At 43.9% G+C, this 11,937-nt stretch overlaps 1 protein-coding gene across 1 annotated transcript; it reads left to right on the top strand.

Annotated features, from left to right (window-relative positions):
* The first annotated feature begins 889 nt into the window (after positions 1 to 889).
* On the top strand, positions 890 to 10,415 carry LOC145393737 (phenoloxidase-activating factor 2-like). Its single transcript, XM_080267780.1, has 8 exons — positions 890 to 940; positions 4,198 to 4,341; positions 5,025 to 5,185; positions 5,837 to 6,033; positions 6,806 to 6,954; positions 8,207 to 8,498; positions 8,695 to 8,895; positions 9,363 to 10,415. The coding sequence occupies exons 2-8, from the start codon at positions 4,199 to 4,201 to the stop codon at positions 9,498 to 9,500; spliced, it is 1,281 nt and encodes a 426-aa protein (XP_080123906.1). The 5' UTR covers positions 890 to 940; position 4,198; the 3' UTR covers positions 9,501 to 10,415.
* Positions 10,416 to 11,937: the final 1,522 nt, after the last annotated feature.

The raw sequence follows: 11,937 nt of genomic DNA, 5'->3' as shown, positions 1-11,937 counted from the left end.
AGAGGGGAGAGAGAGAGAGAGAGAGAGAGAAGGTGTAGGTGTATTTAAGAAGACACTTATTTTTACACCTCAGTCAGTGTCACAGTCACACATAAAAACGAGGGAACTTTGTGGTGTTTGGAAAGTGTGGAAAGGTGTATTAAGCTGACTTTTACAAGGTCCCAAGGTTCAGGAGTTGAGAGAGAGAGAGAGAGAGAGAGAGAGAGAGAGAGAGAGAGAGAAAGAGAGAGAGAGAGAGACGGTCATTCTGTAAACCTCTATCATCACTATTATTCACGCCACTGTAAATCTCTCTCTCTCTCTCTCTCTCTCTCTCTCTCTCTCTCTCTCTCTCTCTCTCTCAGCTAAACAAAATCGTCTGGGGTCAGGAGAAAAAAGTGACTAGAGTCATCCTGAACTTTAAGAGGGTTAACGGGAGGGGGAGGGGCAGGTACGGGCAGGTGTTGTAATCAAGATGTGAAGAAATTAGATGAGGGCCTGTGTTTTGTGTGTGTGTGTGTGTGTGTGTGTGTGTGTGTGTGTGTGTGTGTGTGTGTGTGTGTGTGTGTCCAGCTCTGAGCATAGACTCCACAATCCGTTCCCTGAAACAAAAACAAAACAAAAATAATAATAATAATAATAATAATAATAATAATAAAATAAAAGAAGAGCAAGAGATACATATAACCATCAGGGAAGCCGAGTCTAAGGATGCATGTATGTCCGTATGTAAAGTGCTGTGGTGGTGGAGTGGTGGGGGTAGGCAGCCGGCAACCCCACCTCCTCCACCTGCCCCACCTCCATCCCCACCTGCCCCACAGCACTTGCAGAGGTAGGCAGGAAACCCCCCTTAACCTCCCCACCACCTCGCTGAAGTCCGTCAGTCGTGTGCTAGGTGCCGAGGGGGATACACGCGTCCTAATCTCCGTCCTCACCTGCTTCCCTTCCACCTTTTGCCCAGGTATGTGCGTCCATTTTAAACCTCTAGTCATGCCCTCCTTCCTTTCACCTCTTCCGTACGGCAGGTGTTCTCTGAGTTTAGTTATAAAAATCTAGTATTTGCAAGGAATACAGCAAAGACGTCGCAATTTTTAAGTTAAGAAAAAAAAATTAATACGTACCTCAGAGTGTGCCCGTCTTTCCTAAACAAAAGAAAACGGATTTTTCCCAAAGTGGAGAAATCCGCTCCTCAAACTGAAAATTGTCAATAGGGGGATTTGTTCTTAAATAAACTCATGTGGAAAAAAGGAATACCTCAAAAATCACGTCGTCCAAGAGAAAAAAGAAAGAAAAAAGAAGAGAAGGAAGAAAAGAAAAGAAAAAGGAAGAAAATCAAACGCAACCCGCCTCTCTGTGACCCCTCGACCCCTTCCCCACGAGAACTCCAACTTAAGCTGAACGAAACGGTCTGTGAGTGGTCAGAAAATCACAGGAAATATTTACCACAGAAAAGGAGGCAATGGAGACCGCAAAGACTATCGTGAGACCAAACTGAGACTGGAAATAAAAAGGGAAATTAGAATACAGAACAGCTGGAATGCATCATCTACCTATCAATCTCTTTATCTGTCTAGCCATCTGTCTATCTCTATCTATCTACCTATCCATCCATCTATCCATCCATCCAACTATCTTTCTATCTACCCGTCTATCTATCTATCCATCTATTCACCCCGTCTGGCAATAGATAAACGCACGACACACACACATGCACAAAAACAGAAAGGTTACAAATTTTTCAGAAAAAATAGGAAAACTGCTTTTATATATTAACGGCTAAATCGCTCATGTGCATTGTTAGGGGATGAGTCACTTTGATCCTACCTTCCCGGCGCTGATTACAGGTAGATGCAGGTGTACGCTTGGATAGGTAGCACAGGTAAAACAGGGGGAGGGCTGTGTGTGTGTGTGTGTGTGTGTGTGTGTGTGTGTGTGTGTGTGTGTGTGTGTGTGTGTGTGTGAAATCCCCCTGTGCGTTTTTTCTGCTCGACACGTACACACCATTTATTTATATTTTAATGTTCACAGTAACCCTTTCAATACGATGGTTCATACATACGTACATACATACATACATACAGACATACACACACATACATACATACACACGTAGACACATACATACATAACTACAGAATATTAAGGCGTAACACTAAAAAAATTAAGTGAATTATGAAAACGTACTAAGGCTCCTAAGAAAGTGAGTTAAGGCAGCAAGCCAATCCCTGAGTTGATCTGCCTCACGACATGGACGCCCACACGGGACGATAGTAGGAAAGATTTTGTGGTGCGGCCTGAGAGAGAGAGAGAGAGAGAGACACACACACACACACACACACACACACACACACACACACACACACACACACACAGAAGCGGAGATGGAAAGTAGACAGATAGAAGGTGAGACAAGTACTGTAGGTAGGTAGGTAGGTAAAGAGAGAGAGAGAGAGAGAGAGAGAGAGAGAGAGAGAGAGAGAGAGAGAGAAAAGAAAGAGTGTGAGAGAGGGAGGGGAGGGGTGAAGCGAGCCTCCCAGACAAGCATCCGGAATCACCTACACAAGGACACCAATTTGTGTTCACGTAGCGATTTGACTTGGGGACGAAGACATTTCATATACAGGGTTGTGGAAACGGCCCTGTCTGCTGGTGTGGGCGTAGGCGTGGCAGTGGGGGTAGGAAATGAATTGTAAATGATGCAGGATAGACGGAGGCAGAGGTGTGGAGTGGAACAGAAGCGTTATAAATGGATGATGATGATGATGATAATGATGGTAGTGATGATGATGTCGGTGGTAGTGATGATGATGATGATGATGACGATGGCAGTCATGATGATGATGATGATGAGGAGGAGGAGGAGGAGGAGGAGGAGGAGGATAGTGACGATTATGATGAATACTACTTATCTTACTTAATAGTTGTTGTTGTTGTTGTTTGCCTTGGGTTCATCTTGAGGAAATCCTGCCCCTCACACCAACAACATCCCCTCCATAAAAACAACAACAACCCTGAACACAGTAACTATCATCATCATCATCATTAGCATCATCATCATCACCATCATTAGCATCATCATCGCCATCACGACTCTACTTCCATCCAAAGGTAGAGTGCTGCTGAAATAACAAACAAACAGACATAGACAAACAGGTTCCGTAAACACACACACACACACACACACACACACACACACACACACACACTGAACGGAATAATGAAGCATGGAAAAAGACGAATGCGCAGCGAAGGACGAAATCTCCAATTGGCACGGCAGGTGAGGGAGGGAAACAGGAGGTAAAATAAATAAATATATACATAGATAAATAAACAAAACACAAAATAAGAAACAAGGCGATATATCCGTAAAACAGCCGAGTGGGAAGCGAAGGACGGGATCTCCAACTGGCACGTGGGGCGAGGGAAGAGGGAAGTGAAAAGAAGGAGTTACATAAATACTTCCCTCGGGCGTCTGAGGTCACGTGATTAGGAAGAGGCGGCAAAATGGTGGGGAATTCTCGACTATATTTACGCTAGATATCCTGTCGTAAGTTAGATTCGTGTTTACGGGAAGATCTAGACTTACGGAGGGATTCTGGACCACCGTTTTCCTTCTACAATAATATTTCTTTCGTAACTAAGATTTTTTCTTTAGGGGGAACTATAGGGACATGGCAAGAAGACCCTGTGCACTGTTTCCTTTCCCCTTCCTGTGTACACAGTTCACAGTCGTATCTACATTTTCACTCTTTCTCTCCCTTCTCAATTCCTCCTTCCTCTCCATACCTACTCTATGCACTCCTTTCTCTTTCCTCTCTTCACACTCTCCTCCCCACATCCGCTCCACTTTTTCTCCCTCCACGTCTCCATTCCTTCGTCCCCTCCTCCCCTTCCCTCTCTCCAGTCCACTACTTTCTCTCCCACCCGCTCCAATCCTTCTCTCCTTTCTTTCTCCCCCACCATTTCCATTCTTGCACCTCCCTCTAGCAATCTTCTGACCACGTCCCTTCCCTCCAACAACCTCTTCCCCTTCCCTTCCCCCTGGTAGTTCCCTTATAGCCCCCCATCCCTTCCTCTCCCCTTTCCCCGTTCCTGTAACGAAGCATAATGATGTACGTACAACTAAGAATAGAAATTTATGATGTGTGCACGTGGTATTGTACATTTATCACCACATGTACGTGTACGTGTGTTCCAGTATATTTATGTGTTTTTCAGCATGTGGGCCTCAGCAGCAAGGGTCGTGGTGGTGTTGGTACTGGTGGTGGCGGGGACAAGAGCCAACGCAGAGTCATCAGTGTACGAGAGATGTCTGCAGTTAGGAAAGGACGAAGCAGACTGTCTTGCCCTGTCTAACGTGAGGTGGGTTAAATTTCTCTGCTCTTTACGAACCTATCCATCCACGCGTATCTGATAAGGCTAACACCCAAACAATTTTTCACCAGCCTTCGACACGCAACCACTCTGTTACCAACCCAGGTCCCTGTTTCAGTTCTAGGTGTGGAAAGGCTGGGGTAAAGAGATCTGTCTAGAGGTTCCAAAGTGTCATGTGTAACGCCATACATGACACAAGGTGCGTTTTGACACTTGCTCTGCTGTGTGTCATTCATCCATCCGTCGTTCAGGCCTGTAGTGCCGCCGCCCCCCCTTTCTCTCTCTCTCTCAATGAATATCCATCCATCAATGTCGTGCCCCATAGAACACAAGGCGAATTTCGACTCTCCTTGCCCTATACAAATATCATTCATCCATTGATCAACCAGCAATAAAATAAGGGACCTGGCTGTAACATTGACTATTGTGGGTTAGAGTCTAGGGGAACACTGTGATAACTTTACTGACGATCACACAGTTGATTGTACTTAACCTAAACCTTCCTCGTATCCTGATTTACGAACCGCCTCCTCCCAACAGAGGAAGAGAGAAATCAGTTCCCTTCAGCATTAATGAGTATTGTAGGCGAAGAAATTGCCATAATGAGCCTCGTGTGGTTGATATGCGGAAATTTAGGTCTTGTTTCTAATCTACAATTGTTCCCTTCGCAGACGTAGGCGGCAAGCACTCCCAGACAGCTTCACCAACGACTACGTGCTTTGCCTGCTCTCCGCCAGCGCGTCAGGTGACGATCCGTCCACCTGCGACCACCTGTCCAGCATCTGTACCTGCGTTCCCTACTGGCAGTGTCTAGATGACACCCAGAAGCCAGGTTCAGTGTTGTGTACTGTTGTCTGCATGCTATGTTCCATTGTTTACATGCTGGGTTTGTTTAGGAGTTATGCAGTGTGTTCTGTAGTATTGCTTGAGTGTTATGTAGTTGTTAATGTTGTCGCTTAGAAACAAAGTCGGGACGGGTTAGTCTGTGTGCATCCATTCAACTCCTGTACCTGTTTTCCATATCGGCAATGAAACAGGGCCTAGGACGTTGAAGGAAAAATCTGAATCATGCAAAAGAAGTGGAAAAAAATACAAATAAAAAGTTAAGTGGACTGGTGCAAATGCTATGAAAGGAAAAACTCTCACGCAAGACGAAAAAATTAATAAAAATAAACCAGAAGCGACAAAATCTGCTAATAATGCATGGAAAAAAGAAAACAGTGGAAATAAAGCAAGATTAGCCGTAAATGAAAATACTAAATTGGAGTGGAAGAGGTAAAAAGAAATCCTCGAATACTGTAAGAGGAGGCAAGAAAAGAGAGAGAGAGAGAGAGAGAGAGAGAGAGAGAGAGAGAGAGAGAGAGAGAGAGAGAGAGAGAGAGAGAGAAAAGAGAGTAGAGTGGAACAGGTGTTGTGGAAAACGGAAAAAGGGAGCGAATGATCCAAGAATTAGCCATAAATAAAACATGTATCTCTTCGGCAGGTCCCGAGGCGAACCTGCAGCCGATAGTGAACTTGAGGGTGCAGGGGGTAGCGTGCAACGTGACAGAGCACGTATGTTGCACCAATTTTGACTTCACCCTCCCCGCCCCTACCCCAGCCCCGACCGGCCAGGAGTACCAGTCGAGATGCGGACAGAGGAAACCCGATGGATTTGGCGCAACGTTCCAGGGATTCATTGTAAGTATGAAACAGATTTATTTAGTTAGTTATTATTTATTTAGTTAGTTATTTTTGTGGCCCCAGTCTCCCTTGAACGTAAAACCGATGGACTGAAGGCTGACGTGTGGAAGGGAGTGCTTGTCCTGTGGTTCTAGCCTCCGAATGTGTCTTTGTGTGTGTGTGTGTGTGTGTGTGAGAGAGAGAGAGAGAGAGAGAGAGAGAGAGAGAGAGAATCATCATTTTCATCACCAATGTCATCACATTCATTATATCATCGTTATTATCATCATTATTTAATCACTACCTCACTTCATCATCATCATCATCATCATCACAAACCACCCCTCCACTATCCCCCCAAAGCACCCCTCCCACAAACCCCACTTAACCTGCAGGCCACAAAAACTCGCCCCTCCGCCTCAGACAAGGATATTACACACACACACACACACACACACACACACACACACACACACACACACACACACACACACACCGTCATTACGACCAAAACCTGTTGTACTAATAAAGAGAAGCGAGGTACTGCCTGTGTGGTATTGCTGACGGTATGTGTGTGGCCTCCTTGTCCTTTCTCTTTAACCTGACCCAGATTTTCGTCCTTTTGCAGCTCATTTCACGTAGCTCCATGTCAAAAGGAGGCACTGCTACGGCTTTACATCCTTCCCATAGCACTTCTTCGTGACTATAATAATACTCCGGTGTAAAGTTGCTCTTCTAACCTCCTCTTTCACCTCACCTAATCACCTCATCTCCCCCCCCCCCTTCTCAGGACCGCCAGGCTCAGCTCGGGGAATTCCCCTGGATGGCCGCGGTCATGACGTCACAGGTCCACCAGGGTACCAGTGCCAACTTCTACATTTGCGGTGCCTCACTGATACACCGTCAGGTCGTCCTCACCGCAGCGCACCACGTTACTGAGTAGGTGTAAAGAGAGAGAGAGAGAGAGAGAGAGAGAGAGAGAGACGGGGGGGGGGAGGACCTCAACGCCACCTATATCTACGGTGCCTCACAGCGCAAACGTTAATGAGAAGGTGTAGAGAAGGGGACGTGGGAGAGAAGTGAGGAGGGAGGGGGATGAGGGAGGAAGAGGGAAGGGAGAACTGTGGATAGGAGAGAGAGAGAGAGAGGTTGTGACGAATGGTGGGAACATGCATGTCAAGTTGAATACCTGCGAGGCCTTTTTTTTTTTTTTTTTTTTTTTTTTTTAGCTATACACCCACAGTTCATCCTCACTGCGGCAAACTGTGTCCATGCGTAGACGCCAAGCAGGGATCGGAGGTAGGAAAAGGAGAGTGAAATAGGATTATTTTTTTTTTTTTTTGTTATGCAAAAAGAATCAAAGACGAAACAAGGAAAAGGTTGTCCTTGAAAAAAAAAAAAAAAACATGAACGAAGGGAAATCCAAATCAAGATTATTTTGAGAAATCTGGAGAACCAAAAAAAACGTTGTTTGCGACAATTAGTAACAAAGGTAATCACTTATCCCCATTCAGTTAACAGCTAGATATTCAAAGAGTTGCTGGTACAAGAAGGAGAATTTTGAAGATCAACTAGGAACAGTTAGTAAGAATGAGATACTGTACCTGGTTTAGACATCGCAGTGACAGGGTTAACCACTTAAAACCCATCATTTTACATTAGGACACATGAACTGATGCCGTGACAGGGCGAGTGAAACTTTAATGAGCTGTTAGTGGGAGGTTGTTGCACTTGTGTTGTTGTTGATGTGACTCCAAATTCATCTGGATATGAACTCACTGGACTGCAGGTTGAAGCTGCTCTTTTCCTGTAGTCCACCATCCCTTTTGGGGGATAGGACGAGATAATTATTAGAGATAGTGGAGTTCATCATCATTATCATCATCATCATCATCCGGACCTCCTTTCCCACCCCAGGGCAGGATGAGGAACAGTAACATCCAGATAGCCCAAGTTTGCCCAATTTAATGGGCCACGCTTCCATTCACTCATCATTCAAGCCCATGGAATCTTGGCTCCATCATAGGCCAAAATGCTTTCATCACTTTCTGTAGCTTCACACATACCTATCTGATAGAGTCAATCCGAACGCTGTCACGTTGAAAGAGTTAGATAATAGAATTGAAGAGTTAGAAAGCAGTTAGGAGCAGTCAATAACAAGGCTAACCAATGATCCCTTACCACTTTACAGTAAGTCGGCTGATCAACTAATGGTACGACTAGGTGAATGGAACTTCAAGGAACAGACGGAGCCAATACAACACCAAGACTTCCTGGTAAGCCGCGTGATGGTCCACCCCAAGTACAACCCAGCAAGTTTCCAGTACGATGTGGCTTTGTTGTTCCTGGATGGTACTGCGGAACTGGGTCCTACAGTGGACGTGATCTGCCTTCCTGAGGTTAATCAAGACTTCTCAGGGCCGGGGTGCTACAGTTCAGGCTGGGGAAAGGATGTGTTTGGACAGGAAGGCGCCTATCAGCAGGTTAGAAAGAAATACGGTTTGCATTGTACCTGTTAATACTTTGCCTTTCTCTTCCTTCTTGTCTTTCAACCCTTCAGAGTCCTCAGCACTGATTATCTTTCCTTCAATCCTTCAACTTTACCAACCTTTTCACCTTCGTCTACACTCACACTCTTTCTATTCCTGCTTTGCCATTCACCTCCCTTCTCTCCACCAGATCCTCAAATCTATCGAGCTGCCTGCTGTGCCTAACCCCGCCTGTGAGAGGGCCCTTCGCACCACACGCTTGGGCTCTTTCTTCAAGCTCCACTCATCCTTCATGTGTGCTGGGGGTGAGGCTGGAATCGATACGTGTACCGGCGATGGTGGCTCTCCCTTAGTGTGTCCCGATCCCTCAAACCCATCACGCTACATACAGGTGAGAGAGAGAGAGAGAGAGAGAGAGAAAGTAAGTGAATGTGGTAATTATATGACTATGGTGTACATTACAGTATAATATATTCGTAGATGATGGTGTGATGAGAGAGAAATGCATTGTGTATCAGGGGCTTGAATGGTGAGTGAAAGGGTGTGTGGCTCATTCAGTTTGGGAATTGTTGGTTAGTAACTGTATCTCATATACTGTATTTCTTTTCTGGCTCTCTGGACTCTACTTCACCCCACCTTGTGGTGGGAAATGAGGCCTGGATGATATTTTATATATATATATACATACAGTATATAAACAGAGATACAGAAGAAATTGAAGTAGCACACTCTGATCATTCATTCCTTAGATACAGACTTAAATACCACACTCTGATCTTTAACTAATTTTAAATACAGGTACAGATCCAAAAACAAAATACTGATCTGAATAATATTAACCTGACGACTCCTCTCCAGGCCGGAATTGTGGCGTGGGGTATCGGCTGTGGCCAGGATGGGATACCCGGTGTCTATGCAGCAGTCAGCCACGCCGTCTCCTGGATACAACAAGAGCTGCAGAGCAACTTTGGCTTTGATGTCCGCACCCAGGTATAGGAAAGAAGAGGAGTAATTGGACAGAGCTTCCTTTCATACTGTACAGCACTGTTTTCTGCTCATTCTGTCTCTTTCAGTGGTTTGACAGAGCTTTCCTTCATACTTGTACAGTACTGTACTGTTTTATACTCCTGTCTTCAGTAGTTAGACAGATGCATCCTTTATGTCTTCAGTAGATGGACAGAGCATCCCTACATGCTGTCTCCTGCCCCCTCGGTCTTCTTCAGCACCCAGGCACACAGAAGGAAAAGGAGAGGAAGAAGAAGCGTATGTGAACAGAGTATTTCTTTCTACTGTCTCTTGCTCCTTCTGTCTTTAGTAGTTATGTTATTATTTTGTTATGATGTGAATAATAGTTTTCTAGGACATGAAGTTTTGTAGTGCCAACACACACACACACACACACACACACACACACACACACACACACACACACACACACGCGCGCGAGCTTAGCTCAATTTCTGCATACTACAACTGGGTAAATACACTGCAGTAGTTATGCTAAGAATTACTGTAAGTAGAGTTTTTCTTAAAATTATCATAGACTCAGTATGAGGCCATTATTGTTGTTGCTGAGGTAGTGTATGCATTAAATGCATTATGGAAACATGCTCACAGACATAATTTCATTTTGCATTAAAGGTGAGTAATCAATGCAAGAAGGTATAAAAGATGCATACCCATTCTAGACACACAGCATTAAATTCATACACCTCATAATCATTTGTAAAACTCACCTGTTATCGTATCCATGACTCTCCACTGTATGGAGAATATGAAGACAGTACATGTATTGAAAATTCTCATTGAGAGACCAAAGAATTCATGTATCATCTCTGTAACCCTGATGTGAGCAGATGCATGGTTTTGTGTTATTAATGTTTCCCTTGTAATAAAGATACATCATATTGTTCATTTGTTTCATTCAGAATACTACTAAGTGACCCTGATTCAGTGCAAGTGCTCCACAAACTTTTTTTTTCTTTCACAGAACAAAATCATATTATGACAGAGGTAAGTTTGTTTTCTAATGTCCTACCTCGATGTGAACGCCTATGCTCTTTTTTTACTCTACCATGGCCAAAATTTTCATCCTTTTGCTGTTTATTTCACGTAAATTAAAAATACTGCTCCACATTCTTTACATATGGTAGCACTTCTTCATGATTGGCACTGTACTCTAGCATTAATCACATTTCAACTCAGCATTCAAGACTGGGAGATAGCAATTTTAGGCCAAGTTTGAGTACAAAAAGTAGAGCAGTCTAACATTTAGAATGCCTTACCCAGTGACAGTCTTCCATAGGTTTGATCCCCAAGATGTGACTCGAAGCTTTTTGATCGTGCAGTGCCACCGAGATCCTTATCCAATATGTCCCCTCCCCTACCTTTTAGCAAAGTACAGGTGGGAACAAATATTTCTCCCAAATATTACTTCTTTTTACATTTCACTGCCCTCTGCCTGTTAACATTCCATAGCTGGGAAAGTCTTGATATATTAATCTGTCCCCTTCATACAGCTCTTTTTACGAGCCTCTCTTTGACTTAACCTGAGTTGAACACATTGTCTAATTACAACTGACCCCAAGCAGCAGCAGAACCCAAGTCCATGTTCTAGCCAGGTTAGGAAGTTTACTAGCACTTCTTCCTTAATGACTGATGTTGCAAATTGCAGCTTATTACTTTCTTGTCTGTTACCTGTATCATCTTTACTGCCTATCAGTACAACCTGCATAAACAACATACAAGAATATATCAACATACCAGATACAGAAATAAACTACTGCAGAGAAAAAGATGCTGAAAACCACCTAAGCCCTTGAGAATAGGCCCTATTTCTGAAGCTCATGTATGCATATAGATTAACAGAAATGGAATTCCAAGTTCCAAATACCATACAAGTTAAAAGGCTGATGTGTGAAAAATTAGATCAAATGAACACAAGTCTTAGTTCAAGCAAAATTTTATTTGGCAGGCTGTGTACAATAACAGATGAGAGCTGATGCACACATAAAATCCCACATTTACCTACATATCTAATTTACAAAAGACCTTGGGGAAAAAAAAAAAAAAAAAAAAAAAGGTAACCAGTATAATAATTCTTTTTTGGTCTATCTGATGGAGCCAGGATTCCATGGGCTTGAATGGTGAGTGAATGGAAGCATGGCCTTACTCACCATGGCCCACTGAACTGGGCAAACTTGGGCTGTCTGGAAGTTGCTACTCCCCACCCTTCCCTACGGTGGGAAAGGATGTCTGGATGAATTAAAAACACATGCATCAATGACATAGAAGGTATAGTAACTGTACTGGACAGGTCCCCTGCCTAATGACAAATATACCTTAATACTATGTACAACATGATACAATAGTAAACTTTACACTATTCATCTGAAGGAAATCTTGTAGTGTTGATCTGAATTAAATGATGGCC

The sequence above is a fragment of the Coenobita brevimanus genome, chromosome 25 (assembly GCF_032717465.1).
Source record: "Coenobita brevimanus isolate Jiangsu-jjx chromosome 25, ASM3271746v2, whole genome shotgun sequence".
NCBI classification, from domain to species: domain Eukaryota; kingdom Metazoa; phylum Arthropoda; class Malacostraca; order Decapoda; family Coenobitidae; genus Coenobita; species Coenobita brevimanus.
The sequence above is the reverse complement of the archived record's forward strand: the minus strand, read 5'-3'. Positions and strand labels throughout refer to the sequence as shown.